This window comes from Psittacula echo (genome assembly GCF_963264785.1).
Source record: "Psittacula echo genome assembly, chromosome: 9".
Taxonomy (NCBI): Eukaryota; Metazoa; Chordata; class Aves; order Psittaciformes; family Psittacidae; genus Psittacula; species Psittacula echo.
The window spans coordinates 12,830,830-12,855,527 of record NC_137745.1 but is presented as its reverse complement, the minus strand read 5'-3'; the positions used below and the strand labels follow the sequence as shown (position 1 = coordinate 12,855,527).

Here is a 24,698-nt window from a genome sequence, read left to right as displayed (position 1 = left end):
GACTGTGCATTACTATCTCACCCTCAAGGCATGACCACTGCCATCACAACATACATCCTGACTTACATTTGTTTCTGAAAAGTCTAGAGGAAATACATGTATTTAAACTACATTCATTTAAAAGATTTCCTTTTCCACACAGAACAACAACTGTACATTTTCAATGTTTTAAACCATCTTTCAAGCTGCCTTATTGACATAATGATAACATGTCAATCAGTGCGAAAGCAAGCTGGATTCAAAAATGATAGATGGGCTGGTGAGAGCTATTAAACAACATCAGGTGTACCACAGCCTGAACACATCCTACACTGATATCCACACAGAGACAGCAAAGATAGTTGTCTTTGATCACAAATGCCACCTTTTGTCAGTAGCCTCAATGGAGCAATATCCTTTGCAGTTCAGAAAAACAGCCTGAAGTCCTCTTTTAACACTACCTGCAGGCAGATGAAACCTTTCAAGGGAAGATGCCAGGACAGCCTGAAATGGCAACTCACAGGCGGCCCTACTCAGATTTGGTCCCACGGACCAACCAACACTTCAGACAAGGACCTAACCCCTGCTGGTTTCACATGATGGAGTGCTTAAAAATTACTGCAGCCCCTTCTTGCTCTGCTGTAAATTTAGCACGAGTTCACTAAAACTACATCAATGGTGACATTTGAACAGCGTCGTTTCACCTGTTACGGTGCCAATTGCTGTTTTTAACCACTAAAAACCAGCCCTTGGCACTGACAGCTACAAGAGCTCTCAATGCACCGTCCCATGCCAGCTCTCCCACGGAGGAGTTCTGAAACAATGCTTGCTAGCTGGATGACTTCAGAGGAAAATTGCAGTAGTAAAAGGTAGCACTTGACTATGTTACTCCTCTGTAAGCCCCAGGGATAAAATCGTTGTGGGTAAAAGTTAACACATGCTTTTGGGAAAACAAGTATATCAATGTCTTGAACCAACATGTGACACTCTCCTACAATAATCTAGCCATGATTTATGAAGGACAGTCTGCAAGAGTTCTTGGTATTAGAGATGCTAAAAAAAAACCCAACATCCTGCCTAGTTGTTCAGTAATGAAAGACTAATTCAGCAAATCCTAAAGGAAACCCAGACACTGATGATACCCAAAAGCTCAATCATGGAAAGGGCCAACGATGCTCATCAAATATCTCAACCTTGTTCAAAGGTAACTGATAGAAGCAGAAAAAAAAAAACCCCTCGAAACACAAGGAAATGCACGTTACACAAACAAAAAAAAGACAAAGACGTGAAAAGTCAATTGCCTGTAATTTTCTGAGCTTTTACATCTGAGCTTTTAGTCCCAAGATCACTTGGGACTTTCCTCATTGACTTTCAGTTTTACTGAGTCACTCACAGGATGAAGAGGAAGTCACTAGAAGCCGCGTTTTAAATTGTCTGCCAAGTCACTGGATTTTAAAAGATCAACTTTTAAAATCTCTGGATTGTTAAAAGGTGAACTTCAAGATCTCCAGCATGCCTGCACCTTGCTCTCTGGAAACATTCAAAAAGCCGGCTCCTTTTCCATACATTTACACAAACTGCAGATATTTTTCAGGCACAAATGCACTATTTTCTTACCGAAGACTGGAGTGCTAAGGATACCACATGTTAAGTTACACGAAAAACTTTAAGAAAGGATTATGAGACTTAACCAAAAGATAAGGGGTAAGGACAAGGGGTAATGGGTTTAAACTTGAACAGCAGAAGTTCAAGTTATATATAAGGAAGAAGTTCTTCACTGTGACTGTGGTGAGGCACTGGAACAGGTTGCCCAAACAAGCGGTAAACACTCCATCCCTGGCAGTGTTCAAGGCCAGGTTGGACAGTCTTGGGTGACATGATCTAGTGTGAAGCGTCCCTGCCCATGGCAGGGGGTTGGAACTAGATGACATTAAGGTCCTTTCAAACCCAAACCATTCTGTGATTCTATATTGGCTACTACAAACTCCTGTGCAGTGATTTCTATTTCCATGATCTTCAGCAGTCAAAGAAACAAAGAACTATTACAGACCTTCAGTGGTCACTATGCCTTGCATCCTCCTGGGTGTGCAAGGAGCACTTCACAATGCAGTTTCCCCCTCTTGGTCATTCAAAAAAGCTCTGAAGTCTTTTATAAGGTGAAGCCACATAAAGTAAAGCTGAAAACAGTATAAAGACTGAATACGTGAAGAGAAACACATGTGCTGCTCAAGGGAACATTGGAGGATCACGTGCACTGTATAGCAGCAAGTTTCTGAGCCAAAACGCTTCTATGACATTATGAGGAAATACGGAGCCTGAAAGCATATTGGTAGGTCACAGCATTTGCGTGGCCAGAGCAAGGATGTAAGAGAGCTTTTGTATTCCATCCCTGAACTTGCTGTACTACACACTTTGCCAAATATTACCATTTGCACTCACATTATCGCCACTTCTTTACAATAATGTGCCTTGAGAATTGTCATCAGATAGCCCACATTCTCAGACAACCCACATTTGGGGACACAAATGACTGCTAAAATCAGAAGGCTTTCAGCCTTCACTAGAAAGCTGCTCATGGAATACTAATTAACTTTATAAACCCTAACCTTATGCCAGAGAACAAGTTTTTCTTGTCAAACATCTCCATGTAGTACTTTTACTAATAAATACATCCAAGTAACTGCTGAGTAAAAGCCTTAAGCCATATGCTTGTTATGTATACAAATCAACTACTTGGGGGTTTTTATTAATAATATTTAAACTGAAACCACCAATATACCAGCCATGATATAGCAAGTATGGATCCTTCAGTTCAGCAACAGAACACCCCCTGCTCTATTCTAATGAAATCTGGTTAAGAAGTGATCCCTGAAACCTCCATTTTTAAGGTCTAGTAGGTTTAAGATGAAAGTTTTCAGAAATCATTGGAAACTGTAACAAAAATTGGTCAGAAAGATCGCAATCCTGACAGATGCCAGGCATGATGAAAACATCTTGTCACAGTACCTTCCTTTATCTCTTGGTACTTGGTATTTCCACTTCCTAATGCAAGGGAGAAGCTGAGAAGCAAGTTTTTTACCAAATCTGTACTTAGTCATCCCCACAACTGACCCCTGTGTTACTTGTACAATAAGAAAATGAGCAGAAGCAAGCAGAAGAGGTTATCCAATTGCAATAATAGCATCTTGTAAAATCCCACCGTGACATCCAGTCCTGCACTGGACCAGCAATTCGCTGCTCTTCAAAGATATGACCAAGAAGAAAAGGCTTCCAGAGCTATGGTATAGCCCCAAACAGCAGAACTACCCAAAGCAGTTCTGCAGGAACAGCAAGACTGCAGTAGTGAACTGCAGGAACACCTGACTGCAAAAGCAGAGACAAATAAATGTTAATACACACACAAAACCCATCTGACCAGGTCACAAGCATGTTCCAGTTAAAAGAGCGTTAATTATCTGCAAACTCTTCATGCTGGCTAGATTAAAACTTTGCAAAGCATTTTAAAGAAGTAATACAGCTGTCCTGCACATCCCTGAAGGGCCACATCACTGAAAAGCAGCACTGTTTTAAACAACTCATAAAAGCGCACAACATTGCTAAAGGCACTCTTGACTAAGAACAACAGCCCATGAAGTCCACCACGCATGTTAGCTCTATAACCTCTTCCCTCCAAAGCAGCACAGAGAAAGTCAACTTCCTCTCTTTAAAAGGCCCACCCTTCCCTACGTGCTTTCCAAGCTCTTCCACACAACACCTGACAGCAAGAAGTTGCTACGATTGCTTGCAAGAGCACACTTCATGCATTATCCTCCCCCAGTCTTCCTCCCAGTGTGGCCCTAAAGCAGCTGGTTCCTGCCTACTCCCACCCCACGCTCTCCTCCATGGCAACATTTCTGTGTACCAACAGGGAAATACAAATCAAAATGAGTAAGAGACTATTTCTGTGTCCTCAGTTCTAGCACCAGCACGATGCCAGTAATCAAGAATCATTGCAAAGCAAGATGTCCACTTCAGCAATTCAGTCACTTGCATAAATTTTAATCGAGAGGTTGGACTAACTCCATATGAATCTGAAAAGCCCAACCTGACAGCTGGTTGTGCCACAGACTTGTAAGCACAGAAAACCCACACAGGATGCTGCCTGACAAAGCTCAAACTGAGACTATTAAAGAAGTCGTCCTATAGATCACTATGTCTTATGGAAAGGTTAGTCAACTAAACACCTTACATAATCATCACAAATATCTGGTTGCTATCATCTATTCCTCTAATCACCCTCAAGCTTCTGTCCACTAAATAAGGATCAAAAGATATACTGCAGCTCCACCACACTGAAGAATAGATTCACTTAGTTCCTTCCTGTACAATCTACTACTAGTTCTGCTTCATGTGCATTTACACAGGTTTTGCTCAAAAATTCCCTTTGATGGGTTCAGAAACATCTCTCATCAGGCCACTCAACTGATTCTGCAAAAGCTCTGTCCAGAACCAACTGTATCCAATTCACCTATGCCATTTCCAAGCAAAGAGCCCGAGGATATAAAACACAAAACAGGGCAGGTCTTGTCTTCAAGAACATGAAGCACTGTACAGGGGAACAGAAGAATTTATCTGAGGTCACAACCAGAAAGAAAACATATTCATATTGATGGCATACAAGAATGTCCATGGACTGTCTGCAGGTACCATCTGACCAGCACAGGATCTGAGGAGGCCAAAGCACTGACTGTCCATTTCTTGAAGTTGAGTCAACCCAAAAAATATCCAAGGAGCATTTCCAGTCCTTCAGAAGAGATCAGCATAACCCAGCATTATACTGCAATAAACACTGGACAACAGTGTTTCTGGACAAAATATCTAGATAAACAATAAACTTACCTTTGCCTTTACAAAGTAATAAATATTTATAAACAAACGTTCTCCTTTCTACTTACCAATATCAGGATACGCTGCCTTTATTCTTCTTTAAAAATCTAAACATTTAAAGTACGGTTAAAATTAGCATAGCACAAAAGATACTTCCAATAAAGTACCCACCAATAAAAACCATCTTTGGAGGTGGGAGAAAAATCTTAGGGCCTCCAACATGAGCCACATGCTAACTGAACAGATATTCAAAGTAGCTGAGTCATTGTGGTTTTCTGAAATGAGCCTTTAATCACAACCTGAAGGAAGGAACATTCAGTGACAGGCACTTCAAAATCTCTGAAGGATAGAAGTTTTTCTTTTTCAAGTTACTGAGTTTAAATCTAAGGCTGCAACCCATTTTCCTGACACTTTTTTCCCCCATTTTCTCTATTTTCTTGATTTTTCTTTAGTACTTTGATGGCTAGTTCCCAACACAATGTTCAACTTTAATCCTGTATTAGCTATAATTTAAACACTGCACGAATATCACATTTGCAGTAGTTAACTCCAAAGAGCAAGGAGATGGGATCTTGGACTGCACTGTCTCAAAGGTGCTTCTCTAAACCAGTACTCTCAACACTTCTGCATGTGTAAGAGAGCAAGATGGTCTGTGGCAACGGACTCTTGTGACTAATACGAGGTTGTAGTAAAACCTCAAGGTCTTCCAGCCCAAACTCTACAATCAGCATCCTCTCCCCAATACCTTCAACTGTTGTTTTACAGCTATCGTAAAACGGGCCAGGGCATTTTACCAGCAGCACAGCCAAAGCAACAACCAGGCTCCCTACACTTACAAACAAATGCAGTAGCTTCTGCACTGAAAAGGTACAATAAAGAAAATGGAGAAAGTACATTAAGTACATGCCAGTACCTGAAGGGAAAGCAAGGTATGGCAAGAAGGAATTAATTTTGCATGAGAAGCAGACAGCTCCACTCAATCCCTTCCCAGTTCTCATCCAACCACCTCATTTTAGGCAGGAAAAAACCCCGAAAGGAAAGCTCACGAAGATCCTCAGTGCAGCACAAATGTATGCAAGGTATCAGTTATGAAAACTTGAACACAGAAAGCTGAAAGAAACAACTTTCTGCAAACAGAAATTTCTTCTCCTGGAGTGTGTCTGAAAAAGAGAAACATTTTCTGACTTTTTTCCCCCAGGAACTTGTACATTTTTGCCACAGTTTTGGTTTGTTTCTTGTCTGCGTTTCAGAAAATCAAAAACTTGAGTGTCTTCAGATTCTTTTCAATAAAGGATTCTTGGAGAAGTTACAAGAATATTTTCTCCAGGTTTATTCTTTACATTCAGTTATTCTCACCAGTGTCAAGAATTCCATATGAACTCCCCATCTTCCCAGAAGCCTGCCCAGGGCTTTCCTCACACCCTTGTGCCATTCCCTGTCCTTCATCCCCTCTGCTTCCCATTTTATGCATGCTGGCTTGGGGATAACAGAGGCAGCACAAGTGAGTTGTGACACCTCTCTGGAAATGCAGACTTAAACGACTTTAGCCTCAACACAGTGTCAGGGTTCCCCCTCAATCAAACATTTTATAGAGGCAAAGCACTAGTTACATTTGTTCCCTTTATGGCTTTCTCTGCTACCTATGTGCCTTCAAGGTCCTCAAAACTACTGTTTAGCACTGAGGACAGTGAAGACTGAAAAACTATGGTGATGGCTTCTGACCTTTCAACTTCAGCTGAATGCTAAAACCAAATAAGTATGAAAACACACTCAATTTTTTGCATAGGATAAAAATTGGAAGTTAAATGTCAACCATAACATTAAGATTAGAAGAAGATGATGTTACGTATTAGTGGATTATATTAAATATTAGTGGATATTCATAACATTAGGTAATGTGATTAAATCATCTATATATAGTCTACTCTCTTTTCTTGCACTTCTTATGTGTGCATATAAATACAAACACGTAAGCGAACCTTTAAGGAGATTATAAGATAAATAAGCTGTTAAACTCCCAACAGTTCTCCACAGGCAAATTCTGATCCCAATGCAGAATTATCATCTCTCAAGTTTTCCAAATCTTCACAAATCACAGAAACTTTAAGCACACGACTGACTGCATGTATCAAAAAATATATCTGGCATTAAATCCTGTAGATCATATTTGAAGGATTTTCTCCTCATTGTCATTCTCCACGACCGAGGCCATCTGCCTGACAAGGAGCGGGAGGATATAAATTCCTAGTTTATTTTAAAACTTGTCAATGATAACCAAGAATTATCTACAAAATCTATACTGCCTTTAGCTTCCAATCCCCAAGACAGCAGCTCATAGGGTGCTGCCATTTCTATTTAGAGAGTATGTACTTTGAGCAGGGAAAGATTATTTGCCTTCATACCGCTCAGTACTGAGCACACACACGGTATGCAGTCATCATCCCATTTCCATAGTCAAGTGCTCCTGCAGCCAGCAATGATATAATTTTTGTTTCCCAGGAAAATGTGGTAATTGAGTTACTCCTAACAGCACAGTGCCTCAAGTTCTTAAGCTTTCATTGCAATAACATGAATACAGGACACATTATTTGCTTTTTAATCAATACGGAAAATGCACTTTTGAAGGACAGAACTACGTAAGTCAGCACAACCCGATGTGTGTGTACACTCCAAAAACCAACTTCGCTTAATATCGATCTTAAGACATGAGCAAGACATCAAAGCCACACAGATTCTTTTGAAAAGAATATCTATTTAGATCTAAGTATATAATTTATCTACCTATAAGAGTATCTAGTTATAGATACAACAGCGTAGTTGAGAAAGTCATCTCTGCACTGAAGCCATTTGCAATCAAGCAAACAACACAAATTCACCACTTGTTCTTCAGCTTTCTTTGAAGCCTGTGGTGCCAATTAATCGAAACTTCCAGGATGGATTGATGGAGCATTCCCCAGATCAGTGCTGCAGCTTCTGCTGTTGGGATGTGGTCTGAAAAACACTGAAGTAAACATCCAGCTCTGTTCTCTATCTGGTCATGTTCAGTATCCCAGAATCATCTCGCAGAGAGAGAACATAACTTTTCCTCTTTCATATCAGTACTGGTTACATTCTAATGATACTGAGATTTAATCTTGTTTCTTCAAAAATAAAATGCAGCTTTCCTGCATAAGGAGCAGTCAAGGACTGGAAATCCCCACCACAAACCAACCCCTTCGACTGAGCCCCCTTGGGTCCTGAACTGCCACCTCCCGTGTTGTTTCAAGTTCACGGATGCTGGGTAGAGATCATGCACTGCTTTGATGGGGAGGAAAAGGACTTTTGTAGATATAGCTAAGATAGTTTCCTTTTCAGGATGGCAGTTCCCTCATCCAACTCTCTCACCTCCTCATGCCTCCAAGTTCTGTGTTTATTTTTCCCTTGTGTAATTTTTAACCATGATGAATAAAAGGGCTGACATTCACTAAATACAAGATCTAAGTGCTACCAGATTGCTTGTGCATAGCAAAGCTCTCTCTATCCTTAATAAAATCTGACTCAGAGATAATTTGTTCTAGTTAAAGCAGGAGAGGATCCTGTAGCAGCATTTCCTAGCAATGCCACAGTTCCTCTGCTGTCAGTAGAGCTCAGAGGTGATTTCTTATTCTGAAAATCTGACACAAAGAGCTACAGAAAGACTCTTCAAACACAATACAGAGTTATGTTTTCACTGAACTTCTGTATATTATATAATCAAAACAGGTATCAATTGCCAACACTGAGCCCTCAGCACTATTTTCACAAACTAGGTATGAAGGAAGCGTTACCCTAACACATAAGTTGCTCTCTTACTTGACTGAATATTAAGCTGTTCATTGGAACAAAACTTTGGAGGAACACTGCACTTAGTGTCAATCAACCACTAATGGCTATTCTAGTGTTTGAAACATTCACATAAGATGCCAACCTAAACACTTGGACTTTCACAGCAAGGTAACAGTATTTAATAAGAGCATCAGAGCTCAGGTTTCTTGGCATCTCTGCATTCAGACCCTCTGTGAAGGCAGAGGCACGAACAGCTCCGTTCCCAATTACCAGCTGGCAGAAAGCCTCCACCGGAGCTTCCACAGTATTACGCCAAACCTTGCGTGCATTTTGTCCTTTGCCATGGCCACAAAGTCAGAAGTTTAAAAGGTAAGTAAAAGTGCAAGAGAAACAGCCTCCTACGTACACCAAGATTGCTTTTTTTAAGCAAGTAAGAAAATTGAGGATATGTTTACAAACAACGCTTTTTCTAGATGAGAAACACAAGGCTTCTTTATACTTTCACATCTTTATACCAGCTGCATTTGTTAGGGACCACTAACTGCTAATCTGGGATCTCTGCAACTCCCTACTTCACCCAATCACTTGTCAAGCAAGGAAACAAACTCATATTTCCAGTTTATGCCTAAAGAACCAGTGATGTGCTTTTCAAGGCTGACCTCCAAGCAGCAAATTCCGTTCTGCATCACAAAGGCCGCAATGCAGTTTTCAGAGTCAAGAACTTTCACTAACAGCTCATTTGTTTCCCAGCATTTGGAACTTTTAACTTATGCAGGAAAGACGGGGGATTTTTCTACAGACAGGTCCCAAATTACAAGGAGCTTGACAGATTAGCACTGGCACTTTGATCTCCACCCAGCAGTGTGAAGAACTCAGCTGGAGGTGCTGTTAATGCATCAATAATTGAAGAAGAGAAATCAGACTCAGGTGTTGACACATTCAGTACTATATTTCATCTTGATTGATGAGTACAAATCCTGCAATGAGAAGGACAGGGTACTCAATCTCCAGCAGCAATGGGATCCGAGATGCGAGTGTCACCCACAGCTCACTGAAGACAACTGGCAAGGCCTGGCTTTCATAACAGCACATTTTTATGGCTGGCTATGCTGGCAGCCTCACCATTTTTCTTCTGACTGCTCTCAAACAGAAGTACTTAAAGCACTACAGCCCTGAGCTTACAGCTCAGGAGACACTACCACTTAGTCAGGACTCTCGCTCAGTGAAGAACAGGCTACCCAGAAAATGAGAACTGAAATTCTTTAGCTTCTGAGTTGTGGGTGGGTTCCTTTTTGACTAATGCCTTTCATGTGGTACGTGGACACTACCTGTAAGACCTCTTTGGTATGGATACTTAGCATATTTATCTCTTGCCTTCTTGAGTAAATAACCTAAACTGGAAATATTTCTGAACTCTAAGTCCTTTCAAATTATGAAGCCTTATTTTTTACATAAACTAATTGAAGCTTGTAGCGTATCTACTATAGCATTACTATTGCAAGCAGCGCAGAACTTAACTGTCTTAAAAGCAACAGAGAAGTGAGATTCTACAGAACAGACTCTCTGAAGAGTTTGACACAGATGAGATGCTCAGGGGTGTCACACTTACCTGCTCCCTTTGAAAAATGAAACACGTCATGATCACACCAAGGCGGGGGCAAGATGAAATCCAATTTGGTCACATGAAAATGTAAATGGGAAAAGATTTGAGATTATCATTCATGCCTCCACCAAAGTAAAAGCTAGGAACGGCTTCCTACAGTTTCCCAGGGAAGGCAGCTGGGTTTACAAGGCAGAAAAATGGAAATCCTGAAGCATAAACACGCTAATCTGAATCTGAACTGGAAGATCCAAGATACGGATCACACCTTCCCATGACTGTGTGCTGTATCCAGAATCATAAGCTACATGTCACAGAAGGAAACCCCATGGAGCCAAGCAGAGCTGTGTGACAGCTCAGCTATGCAAATGTCACCACATTCAAGGTGAAAAATGTTTTTCTGAATCAAAATCCCCTATGTTTGTAACCAAATGTCTGTGCTTCACATCCAGGACAGTTCAAAGCTACGTCTCAGGAAATTCATGAAGAGTATTATAGTTGCTTTTCGCTAATTACAGGCACTTTTCACCTTAACTGCAAAGAAGAGGCAACGATTCATTAGTAACTTGCTCTGGCCAACCAAAATAAAAGCTATAACCAAACTGGTACAGCATCATTCAGATGCTCCTTATCTCAATCTTCTTCCCGTGTATTTGATACCTCTCAAGCACCAAGCAGTAAGAGAACACTGTTCATCATTGTGTGATACAGCAAGCAAGTCTGGATGGAGAGCAACAGGCTTTCATCTTGGTACTGCCAACAAAACGCCACAAAGCCATGTCTCACTAGCACGATCCTGCACATCAGACCTGCAGAGAAGGCAGCTCACGTTCCTTAGTCACAAACTGCCATTCAAAACCTACAGTGAGAAAAATTCAACATGTTGGTGATGCCAGAAAGCTACATGTACAATATGGTTCAGCCAAGCAGAAACACCAAATAAGCTGAAAGAGAACTTAAATTTCAAACAGAAGTAATAGCCAGCTCACCTACCCCAAATCAGCATATTCCGTATTTTTCTTGCATTAATATCCAAACAACCACCTTGCACAGAAGAAAACCTGCTAATCCATCACAAATAAACAATCTTCGACTCTAGGTTACCACAGTTTGATATAATCTCACCCAAGGCTAGGTCAGTGAGCCTTGAGCATAATAAATGCAGTCTCACATCAGGTGTTCTGGACTGTTGGCAATATTTTACATGCTAGGCATTACCAACCAGTCTCTCCCTGGATCTCAAGTTTCTCAACACTTTAGACAACTGGTAAAAAAGCTGAGGATGTCTCGTACCTAATACCTGAGAGACAGCTTTTTTCCACAAACTTCATACCCGCTCGTTTCAATATTTGCATCCTTCTGTATGAGTAAGACTCCTTCTTCTGCAAAGCACTCAGGCTGTGCTAACAAAAAGCACAACGCTAGCTCTGAAGTTTATCTGAAGGTCCTCTGGAAGTACTTGGTATTGATGAGACTCACCGGCTCACAGAACAGACTCAGAGCTTTTAAAAGGAATAGGGTAAAGGAGCTTGCATGGAACACACAGCTGAGCTACCCTAAATATTAAGCAAGCCACAAATTTTAATAACTTCATTATATTAAAAGATATGCACCAATGTCACCCTACCCCCACAATTCATCAAGGCATTTCACTCCCTTGGGCTCTTGTGACTAAGTATAATATTTCATTAAATATCCTGTTCATACTGGCTTATGTACTAGGGAACACACTAATTTTAGAAAACTGATTAGCTAGTTCTTTCTAACCGAATGTTATTATAGCTAAGGTCAGATTTTGCACTGAAACTATGGCAACAAAGCCACAGTATTCTTTTGTCTACAAGGTTGGGGCTAGGTTTATTAACAGTACTGTTCTACTTAATAGCTAAGCACTGCTTTTTGGCAATCCCTCCCTCATCCCTACCTGAAATACCCTGAACTTACCACAAGGAAAAAACTCAGACCTATGAGAGCTGCTGCAAAAGAATGAGCATTCAAACCAGCGCTTTGCCTATTCCTTCATTTTTAGGACATGGTCACTACACCAGCACATTTCCTCCACTGTCCTGCACAGAATGTCTCATCAGTGCAGAACTACTACCCAACACTTTTCAGATGGGCAAATGAAGTGCACAAATCACAGAACTTCTCACTAGGAGTTCAATTAAATCTCCTCTCATTCTTTTGCAGTACCTTAACCAACAGACTGCGTTTTTCATGCAGCTTTCCAACCACGCATATTAATGGCCACTTTCTATTTCCAAGGGGCTTTGCTCTGCCTTCTTCTAGATGCAAAACATCTAAGATGAAAGCACTTTAAAACCAGAAGTTGGCAGACAGCTGCTTGACCACAGTACTCTCTGCGCAGACCAGCATGCAAATGCAACCCAGCCAATCTTCACAGCCTGTGCTGTATTCCAATAGACACAGCTCCTCTTCTTGTCCAGTATCAACAACTTTTGTTACACTAAGTTAAACAGACTCTCTTGTAATCTGTGCCATACAGACCTTTCCCATTATGGTCTTGGTACACCATCACCAGGACACAAGAAAAAAAGCCCATGATAAACCATCTCAAACCAGTAATTATTTAGCCAGACACTTATTCACTATTTCAGCAAAGCACGCTGGCATCACATAGTTGGGATGTCTTTAGGTTGTCCTGATGCTTCAGCACACATATCTATCAACTGGACTTCAGACTTGGTTGCTTCATAGGCAGCCAAGAAGCCATGCTGCAACAGAGGTGGCAAATTAAAACCAGATTACTGATTCACTCTCCATGACAAAAAAAAAAAAGCAGTTTCTCTTTGATTCCTACACCCAATCACTATGGGATAACAAAGCAATGCAAGCTACTTTTGCACATTTAAGTAAATTACAGGACATAGCAGCTTCGCAAGAGTGTAACTTCCCTGGGAGTGTTCAAGGCCAGGTTGGACAGAGCTTGGAGCAATCTGGTCTAGTGGAAGGTGTCCCTGCCCATGGCAGGGGGTTGGAACTGGATCAGCTTTAAGATCCATTCCAACTCAAACCATGGGGTGAATCTATGGTAAGACCCATTTTGAAGCTGTGCTTGGAAAGCTCCAGTACCTTCTCTGCTTGCTAATACAGCAAACGTAATTGTCACTGATGAGCATGGCACCACCACACAACCTGTGGCTAAAAATGTCTGGAGATGAGGTGTTCAAGACACCACTCTGAATCACCAAGTATAGCAGAGAAGACAGCATACACTGCACACCACCTAAGCTGCAGAGAGGAAGGGGGCTTGGGTGTGCTCATGTAAGCCATGCATCAGCTCCTGATAGGACTCTCTCCCCTAGGCTTTTTGAAGCTTTAGCAGATAAAAAGCACATTTGTCTGTACAAAAACACAACACTTGTGACTTTTCAGGTTTTTTCAAATACCTAAATGTCACAGTGACAATTGCTTATAACATCTGCTTGTATGTAGGATGAGGTGGGCTCAAGAGTCACATTTCAGAGACAGTGCTCAGGCTTTCTTCATCATATAAAGGGCATCAAATTCAAATGCATACTAGCAGTTGGCAGTTTTCTAGTACAGTTCTATAAATACTGAGAATCATACTAAAGGATCCTCATCAAGGCAATAAAAATGTATTTTAGATTTTTTAACCATATTCTAATTCAATGAGATATGATTTTTCCTACTCAAAATGACCCATGCCTCAATTTTAATAAAAAACCCTATAAGCACAACATTAGACTGTATTTTTATTATTTTTCTTTTCCATCACACCAACCTAAAAGTTGCTTTTGATTTTACACTAAATCATTACATGGCCATAAAACAGAGAAGTTAGTTAACTAAGTATGCAGTACTATTGCCCCACTTTGTACTTTTGATATTCAGCACGTGTGTTTTAATCCGTCTTGGACATCTCAAACCTGCAAAGGAGTCACTTTCCTATTGCAAATGATGCCTTTTTCCTCAAGATTACCATCCTAAGCTTTGAACCTAGCCCTTGAGCACTCTCAAAAGTTCTGTCTCTTGCATGAAAATCTTGCTATTTTATCTACTAAGATATGGTTATTAGAGTGAAAAAAGGCGTATTTAGACATCAGTTTAAGTATTCCTTAAAGGCATTTAGGCACCTTAATAATTAATATACCCAAACATTTCTGCAGCATTAGAAACCCCACATTCAAAGAGATAAAGGAGCCTAAACCTGGCCATGCAACCCAAGCCTAACACCCCTCCTCCTCTCGCCATCATTGTAGGAATATGCCCTCAACCCTCAGCAAAACACCCACTTGAACTCAACTAATATATGCAGAAAATCATACAATTCAGACTATTTCACATCAAAGTCTAAAAAGCAATCAAAGCTGATATAATCACCTTCATCAGAGTAGATGTGGAAAAGTATGCATGGAGTGCATATGGAGAGTGACAGATTTGAGGTTGAAGCTGAACACATGATACCTAAAGGCTTATACTGCAAAAAACTTTTCTTGGTGAATACAGGGGATGGCACTGAACCACCTTATACCTACAGAGTGCACTTCCCTATGCTACTGATATATTTCCAGAACTAACAGGCAGAGCGATCTGGCTATTTGGTTTAATTTGTGTTTTAATACTCTGAACTGTTTGGGAAAACTATGAATGTGATCCTTCAGCTGAGAAGTCCTTAATCTCAGTTCTAATGCCAAACTATAAACAAGCTTGCACTGGCTAAATAAGGCTAAATAATCTTGTATGTATGCAAGATAACTCCATAGTCTCTATCAGTACTACATAAATTATATGGCTTCCTTCATATTAAACAAAACAGCAGTGTATAGGCTTCAAATCATTGACAGAAAAGTTATGAAGAACAAATCATAACTCAAAATATTTCCATTATAGAGAAGCACATTGATTTTCATCAGTGCTGAACACAGGGTGAATTTAAGAGAAATCTATGAAAAGTATTGAGGTGTGTAGATCTTGTTATATACATACACATTCATATATTAAACTTCCTTTGTAGTGCCCAGGTCATTTTTTCTGCTCAAGATGAACTCGTGGTTCAAAGGCTGCGACTCTAATACCATCAGAGAAACCTGACCAAAGGCTTTGTGAAGGCAATATTCATAAAGAGCATACAGTATGAATTAGGATCAAAAGAACAAACAGAATTTGAACTACTCATCTACTGCTTCACCATGAGGGTATTTTAAGTCTAAGATACGGGTTCATTCCTTGAACATCTTGCCAAAAAAAGAGTGTTGCCCAGCAACTACTAAAACAATGTTCTGGAAGGAGGTAGCTGCCGGACACATTAACCCAGTAAGTGCCCTTTTCCCTGCATTTCATGCAGCTATTGCAAAGCTTCTGGATCCCTGGCAGACAGATCGGCATCCCAAATAAAGAGCTGTAAGAAATCTCCAGAGAAGGCTGTCAGACAGACTGTTCTGGTGTAGTAGCAGTGTCTTGCATTAAGCAAACACATTTGGCTTAGCGAAGCACTACATTCCAATGCAAAACGAACACAAATAAAACCTCTGCAAAAGCACATGCAAACTAACTAATACACTACAGAAGCAGCAGCTAAAGCACACATTTATCATCCCTGGGCTCTACTTCAGCTTTGTCACTACTGCTAGAACTGACCTGACTTTACAGAATAACTCCATCTCTGTGCATTTAAGTACGAACAATTTTAAATGAAACACTGGTGCTTTTAGCCTAGCTAGAGGGTCAGCAGTAGTTCATAGTTTCCACATAAACCCATGCATATTAAAAGGATGTTCATTTATAGCCACTACTCAGATGTGCAGTCATACTCAAAGAAGGCAATTAGAGCAGCCGTTCCAGCTTTATAAAGTACGCAAAACATCTTTTTTTCTGTTCAAAGCAGTGGAGATAACCAAGGAACTGTCACACACTTGCTTTTTTTGGAGACTCATACAACTAGGACTTTTTCCAGGAATCTCATCTGTATGCAGTATATTTGGACCAGTAAAATATTCTTGCACAAGAATTTTCATATTAGCATTTTTAAAAATAAATGAGAGAGAATGTACTCTTGAGTCTTAGTGCTTTGCAAGGCAGTTTTAGAGGACTTTTGAATTAGTTGGATCTGAAAGCATAAAGGGCCACAGAACCACTACATTGAAATAAACCAGCCCACCTAAACAACCATATTTAAAGTGGATTCAGAAAGACACAACAAAAATCCACTGAAATCTCAGGCCATAATTCCCATCCAACCTCAAGCCCCTGACTTCAGGTACTGCCTACTGCTGATAGGGATGGGGAAAAGGAAATAAAATAAACTATCAGTCTTCATTCCTTTAAGTGACCAAACCAGTATTTTAAGGACCTAACGACACAACAGCATTTAATGTGTGAAATAGCTATGGTAAACATTCAGAGTGACTTGAGAACTAATACCTTCCTTTACAGTTCTTTCTAAGTCTGATACTTCAGTTTTTTCAATCTAATACACCCTCTGAATATCACTTTTTGTTTAATGTCTCATCTATACTTTTACTCCAAATCTTACCTGAGTGCTATCCCATCTCACTCTCAGCTTCTCCTTGCATTTCACCCTGTTCAGGGCTCCACCACCACCAGATTAATCTGTCAGCCTACTTTTTCCACAACTGTTGTCAACAAAGCAAGGTCTCATGTCCTCAGGATACCTCTGTACATTCTCCTCCAAGCAGACTGAAAGGCTCTATCGCTCCCATCTCTGACTCCAGCCGTGCCGCTGCAAATCATTCTGTTCAACCCAGTTCATCCAAACACACATCAAGCTCCCCTCACTCAATTTTCCTTAGGACAACTTGAAGACAACATTTTTTAAAGGAGTGCTTTACTAGCACACAAAATCCATCCCCGTTTCAGCTACAACACATTTGCTTTTAGAAACACATTCCTGAGGCAGGGACTGTTTTCACACCACAAGCAGGTTATCAGCATCTGATGACAACAGATGCTCACAGCTAAGCATTACTGTTGGTTGCCTTTCTTATGAGAGGCTGTCTCTGGGAAGCACGACTGTGCATACACAGCATCACTTTGTGCACAGCAGCATTTCAGGGGTCTGAAGTAGAAAGGAAAGAAAACCCACCACCCTCTAGACCAGGGCCTCGCTGCAGCCACGAGATTCAGGTGATTAAGTGTAGCCTAGGCAACAAGACTTTTTAAAACCTCTTAACACCCATGGCTAAGAAAAAAGCAGGATGGATTAATTCTGCCACTGGGTATATATGCTTTAGTTTCACACTGAATTTTCTTGGAGTCATATGTATGCATAGCTAAGCAGTGAATCTTGCTTCTAGATAACTCTCACCACTTTAATTAAGCATGAAAATTGTATTTACATCTGTTTTACATCTGCCCACAGAAGACAGGTCTGCCCAGAGAAGCTTAGAATTACATTTCTTAAAAATACTACCCAAAGCAAGATCATCCAGCCTGGCCACAAAGTCACATGTTCAGTGTTTCTTACAGATCACTTCAGATTTGGCTGACCTGTGACTGGACACCCTATGGCACAGCTTGTTTAAAAGAGGATTTACACACAGATATAAACCAGGTCATAGCACAGAGGTGTTTTTCCAGTACTGTTTAAAGCTACAATATAAGTCACTTAGATTTGATGACTTTTGGTCCTGCTCTTATGAGATGTTTAAAAGTTACTTCTCAGGTGCCAATGCTTTGCACCTATTCAAATTCAAACCAAGATCGCGCTTCTCAGGCTTCAAACTGCACGGATCCCATTGGCTGTGATGACTTAGATAGCCTACATGAAATCACTCAACAGAAGTGGGCACCATGTACAAAGTTCGTTGGACACTAAAGTGTTTTCCCATCACTTCACACCCCAGGCTGCTACTGCACAAAAGGTACCTCGTGCCACTGATCTGCAGTACCAAGGCAACTGCCCAAGGCAACGAAGACTAAGTGCCAAGTATGACAAACCTAAATATTGGGACTACTGAATTACATTCACCAGATGCCTACAGTTGCTTTATATCCCAGATGTAAACGTTATTGTTTGGATAAACGCACCTTAGCGAAGACTTGTGTTCCATTTCCGAGGGAGGTATTTTTGCAAGGTGTCATAAAAACACGGAGCAAGACTGCAGAGACATGGCTGTAGGTCCTAACTTCGCCAGAGACTTCCGTGCAACACCACAGACAAGCCTCTGGGTGCCTTTACTTCATAATAAAAAAAGGGATATTTTCCGTTTGTGCTGAAGATAGTGTGATAAACTTCATTATTACTTCTACTGAACATGTTTATCACGGAAAGCATTTTACCTTAGACTACTCTTATAAAGCATGTGTATAAATAACAGAAATGCCTGCTAAAGTTTTATGACTTTTGTTGCCATTCACCATTAAGCATAAACTTCCCCACAAAAGCCTGAGTGAAGCAACTACAAAGGTTGGAACAGGTTCACACCATTCTTTCTCCATGTATAAATTATAAGTAATATGAGAACATTTACAATGTCTAACCACAATGTTTTATGTCAGACAAATGTCTCTGTACTTGCAGTTCCTAAACTGTGCTAGCAGGAATTGCCTTGTTCTCATTCTTTGCTCTCTTCTCTCCCCCCACCTCCTTCTACACCCAGCAGTCACAGTTAAATCTGGCTTTATTCTTCCATATGATTTTAACACCAAGAAATGCCTGGAGTCACAGCTCTAGTTCATGCAACACCATTGTTCTTTTCCTGGAGAGCTTAACACTGAATGCTAAAACTTCCCCAGGTTGCCTCTTCAGTATTTGAATTATCAGCTATTTAGTTTTCCAGTAAAAAAGGACAAAAACCAACAAAACCTCATGTATTTCAGCTATATTCTAAACAGAGAGTTTCATTGTATAAGGCATCTTCATGTCATGGTAAACCCCAAAAACCCCAAACAGAAAACAAAACCAGCAGTAGAGGCTTTCAACAGCAATCACCAGGCCTTCTAGCCAAACCTGACTAGAACTATGGCAATTCTAAGCCCCTAATAAAAGCAAAGCATAACCAAGGAAACAAGGTTCATCCAACAAAAGCCCAAGATGAACAGTTGCTGCTACATCTGAGAACAGCAATAAACCAAAACTTGAGAACATTCAGCTGAGCTACGCTTTGGGTGAAAGATGCAACCAAGGGGTGAAGGAAGAGAAAAAGTAAAAAAAGGAATTCCAGAAGGTTTTTCCAAGCAAAATCCCAGTTAGTGCTTCTCTTGCTGTTTGAGATTTTTCTTCAAACAGCCCTAGTCAAGCTGTGCAAAGAAGTAGGCATTAATTTCTTATCACTAAGCATAAGTTTCCTGGCAGAATGAAAGCAAAGTTAAAGGTAGCTAATATCAAATGAGGTCAAACAACAGGAGCTGTTACAAACATTTGCTTTTCATTCTCCTCTAAGTTTGGTACCAGGTAACTAAATGGCACGTATGACAGTATGGAGAAAAAGAACTGAAACTGACAGGGACCCTGTAAATTTGGACGGATCTGAGAGCAAACCTCAACTGGCAACCCCATCTTCACCACCTCACAAAGGATGCTTACACACACAGCTTTTGCTTTAACTATTACATTGCCTTCAACTCAACTTATGTGTTTCCTCACTTTTACCCTTCCAATTCTCTCCCCATCCCACTGGGGGGGAGTGAGTGAGCAGCTGGGTGGGGTTAAACAAGTCCCACAACTCACTTCACACAGGCATTCATACTTCTGTAACCTCACAAGTTGCCCTTCATGGAAGATGACACTAAAATATTTCACAGAAACAGTGGAGGTCAAACTAGTTACACATGATGGCACAAAATGAAGGTCAGCTTCAAACTAAGTACTAAGTAAGGGTACTAAGCTGTCTAAGAAACTTACCTCTGAATTTTTTGGGTGGGTTGTTAAGATCACCTGCTTCTGGCTGCACAACACACCGATCATCCACAAGGCTGCAAAGAAATCAGAAGTAAAATGAGATTCTAATTCCCCTGCAATTGGTTACATCCTTGATAGCAAAACCAGTTATTCATTTGCAATATTTTATCAGAGTGGCCACTTCAGCAGAAGACATTCCCCAAATGCCAACTTATGCCAAATCCTTCTAAGAAGCATGCAGCTAATGTTTACTGTTGCCCAAGAGCTATGCTCCTGGATAGGTGGGACAATAAATAAGTCATTGCTCCTGTATACTGCATCACCTTTATGTCCCCTCCTTGAGGTGCAGACAGAACAGCCCATATTCTAGTTAGGTGACAAGACAGCCTCAGAACAATTACTGCCTCTTGGACAGATCTAAATAACGTTGCAAATGTCTTTAAATGAAGGACAGAGACCAGGAAAATAGGACAATTGTGCAAACTGGACACTGTCCCTGTGACCCCTTGGGTATTAAGAAAAGGCAGAAATACAATAAAAATGGACTCCAAAGGGAAAGGAAGGCGTAAATATACCCTCCTGCTCATCAGTCATAAACACAAGATAAGTCAAGAGATCAAACTAACCTCCTCGTGTTCTGCCAGGAAGGAGGTGAACAGGACAAGTCAACCCAAAAGATTCCAACAGGAAATACATCCTGGCATTCGTGTGAGTACCCACTGGCAAAAAAACCCACAGAGTAAAGAAAATACTTCAGATGCACCTGTCATCACAGCTCTGCATGCTTTGGATTAACACGGAATTGCACTTTTACCAAATGCTATTATCAAATTGCAAACACAACTGTAATAATATTTGTAGTTTCTGATTTGATTCTAAATTAATCAATTTGTCCCCTTATAACCAATCTGTCAAAGAGGCATTCTACACGGAAGTAGAAAGTAAAACTCCCAAGGTCTAAAAGGTTTGAGAGGTCCATTCTCATGCAGAATCAACTTGAAAAAGACAGAGACCTAGAATATGAGAGTTGTTCCTTGCAGAGGCTGGTTACATGCAGGGAGCATCTTGAGACAACAATTTTGGAAAGTAAGAAGTGCATAAAATCAAGAGATCAGAGAGATTAAGTGGACTCAACAGTTCTATGCATTTAGAATTTGCATATGCAAACATTCAGAGTAAATTGCTTTTTCCCCATGGATTTTCTCCCTATTCAGCATAATATATACATGTATGGGCTCCAACAAGAATGGTAGTATTAATATTTGAGCTGACTGAAACACCTGCTTCTAGTGAACAAAGGCCCAAAAAAATATCAAGTCAAATGGGTTACTCTGATCATCCCACAGAGATAATCTCAGTGTAATATATCCCTCTCATCCTGACATTCAATTGGAATTAAATAGGAACTTCCCAAACTACTAAGAAGAAAGTTTTACAGGGTGAAAAACACAGAAGAGGACATATTGTGCACCAGCAATTGAAATGATGACAGCGCTTAAGTTTGGGAAACAGCAAGAGTAAAGTCCTGATTAATCAACAGTCATGTCATAGTAATATTAAGTAGGAACACTCTTCAAAGATTTAGAACGACATTAGAATGTATAGTGATATCTGTTTCTCAACCTTCATTAACCACATGAACAAGTCATTACACATTATTATGACATAAGACTGTCAAAACTCCACATGGTATAGAGAGTACAATTACACCAAATCTTTTTTTTGCTTCTTTAATTTTCTCCAGGACAAAGACTAAATTAAATATGGGACAAAACTAATTTGATTATGAAGGCTTAATAAGATGATAATGCATTTCATGTTTCACATAGCAGTTGGGATTTCTGGCTTAAATTAGGCTCAGAAGATGTGTGGCCATTATATAATGCAGTTACCTTAAAACAGAACTAATCAAATCAAAGAGGATGCTTGTATCACTAAGGGATCTTTAGATCCACCATGAGAACATCCCATCAAGCCTAGAAAATACATATGCTTTGAGCCTGTAATGTCTAAAATGACTACCCATGGTGAAAAATATCTGCTCAGCAATGCCATCAAAAGCCACAGCCACTGCATAATGTTCATCATGCATTGTATGGGATTAAACATAACATAACAACTTTCTACTTGTTCTGGAATTATTTACTGCCAAACTTGCTTCAACACTAGGAAGAAAAAAATAGCCAAATGTAAAGTATTGCTTTAATTCATTGTGCCAGTTTTCAGCAGATAGTATTTGGCCAGTTACACAGCTGATCAAGTACTTCAGAGTGCACATCTCATATTTGACGAGTACCTGGGAAATTTGTCAAATACATTCGCCAAATACTATTCGACCAACCCTACTTACTACATCCCTCGCATTTATCATACCTTCTTTCCCTTCTGGCAGCATCCCATATTTTCTTCTCTTTCCTATAATAGATCATGGTGCATCTTCAGTGTCTGCTTCCTTCTCTGCCCCCTTATTTTCCAGAATCCTAATAGCTAGAGGACTAAACCTACAAGTTAGTTTGGAGTCACTCAGATGAGATTCCAGCCCATCGGTTCCTGCTGAGAGACTTACCAGGATGCTGTCTTTGTACCCTGCTTGAGAGCTCCATTTATCAGATGCATCTGGACAGTAGGCATCAAAAAAAATTTGCTGTCACTGTACCCACCCTGAGGCCCTTACGGCTACTGGAAATGAGAAAGAGCATGTTGTGTGCGTGCCCACTCACCATATCATCAAGCCTCCTGGTTGCTTCTTTGCTACTCATCCAGTATTGAAGTACCACAGCAATGTGTCATGCAAGCTATTTTCTTCCCTCGAATTTCTCACTGCTTTCAAACAAGGTGGCAGATGTGCTCTTTGAGCTTCTCATCCAGCCCCTTGCAAGGTGTTCCAAATCAGCACACAGCTCCTCTGCCAGCTTATGATGCTCAGAGAGCTTTCTCCTCAGCAGCAGTTAAGCAGAATAAAACATACCCTGTCTCTCATCAGAGCTGTATTTCAATTCTATGGCTTTTCTCTGCAAACTCTTCCTTTTCCCATGTGAAGGGCTACTTTTTGTTTAATGAAGTAGCATACACTTCTTACTGCTTAAGAGGCACTCTCCTACAGAGCACCTACTCTGATGTCTTTGCAGAAGAAAGCACAAAAGAGCTCTGTGGGGAAAGCACACCGGGGGCAGGAGTTGGCAAGGCACAGCTCCCACAGTGCTAGGGTGCTGGCCATTGGCAAAGCTAAGGAGTTGAAACATGTTCTCCTTTGACTAACAGGAGAAGAACGATTTCATTTCTAAGAGAAACCTCAAACACTAAGACAAAACTAGTCATCATGGAAAGTTAGTGATATATAAACCATTTGGCTCGGGGTTTCTATTTCATGTATGTTTGGGTTTTTTTTAATCATCTTATTTTTAACAACTTCCATCGCCTATGCTACATCCTTTTTTCCAAATCAGCAGATTGCACTAAGGCCTAGTGATTCCTGACAGGGGGGTGGGGGGCAGGGAGGGACAGGACGGGACACACGGATGGACACGGGACAAACAACAACATGAAACTTATTTGCGTCCCTCTACCCACACCTTAACTCAACAGCTTCCTCCTCCCCACCAAAGACATCAAAACCACACCATAGCCATAAATATGCTCTCCATCCTCCCAAAATCTAGCTTGCCATATTAGCTTTAGGTCATTTTTACATTTAAGGCCTAATCTGTATATAAAGCTATCTTGCTTTACCCAGTATTTCACAGCAGTCAGGCTCAGGATAGCTAGCCGGGTTCTGCTAGTCCTTCTCACAGATGTTTTTAGTACGAGAACAGCTGTTCTTACCCCAAAGTGCTAATAAATCCATTTGTTGAGCCCTCTGCATAGAGAGAACAAATATCTCCAATATGAAGGAAGCTCGACATCTTGTCAGTCATCTCCGGCTTACTGCCCCTAGAAGAATAAAGCACAACATTACTATTTATCAGGCAAAATTTCTCTGTATAAGCTACTGCAGACTACAACAACAGGACCCTTCACTTTTGGTTATTCATTTGTTTGAACCAAAGTTCTTGCAGTGACACTTCAGGTATCAAAGAAAACACAGCATGTCAAAATGCTTGCTTAGGAAAATAAACCAGGGTAAAAAAGAAACAGCTACTGCATCCCATTTGTGGGACTGTTTAGGGGTATTTGTACTTGTCCCAACTGACAATCACAGCCATTTCAGCCCAGGTATATAGATGTATTTCATCCCAGCTGTGAGAGGGAAAAGGGGAGGAAAAATAGGCTGCCTCAATTGAAGACATGTTATTAGTACCATCTAAATCACAACATGCTGCTTTGCCAGATTCTTTGTCAGAATCAAAGATAGGTTTGAGCATATTTTAAAGTATCTCTGGTGTGCTCATGGAAATAGTTAACTAAAATATTGACATGACTCTCTTCAGGTTTTGGTCATGTCAAACTTTTGACATGACCAACACACAGGTAGCCACTTGCTGGGGTTCAAAGACAGCATTAGGTGAAGACCCACTGAATATGCCTAATAACAGAATCTTTATGTTGTGTCATAGCAAAAAAAGTATATTTTCAGAGTCAAATACTTTGGGCAACAAAATCCCTGTG

The 24,698-nt window shown here is 40.5% G+C and overlaps 1 protein-coding gene across 1 annotated transcript in view; it reads right to left on the bottom strand.

The window, feature by feature from the left end:
* ITPR1 (inositol 1,4,5-trisphosphate receptor type 1) overlaps nucleotides 1-24,007 on the bottom strand; it is a gene marked incomplete at its 5' end in the record, with an annotated part of 163,685 nt that extends 139,678 nt beyond the window's left edge. The window contains 2 exons of the mRNA XM_080625644.1: nucleotides 20,097-20,167; nucleotides 23,916-24,007. Coding sequence (XP_080481770.1) covers nucleotides 20,097-20,167; nucleotides 23,916-24,007 — 163 coding nt within the window. The remainder of the gene's footprint in view (nucleotides 1-20,096; nucleotides 20,168-23,915) is intronic.
* Nucleotides 24,008-24,698: the final 691 nt, after the last annotated feature.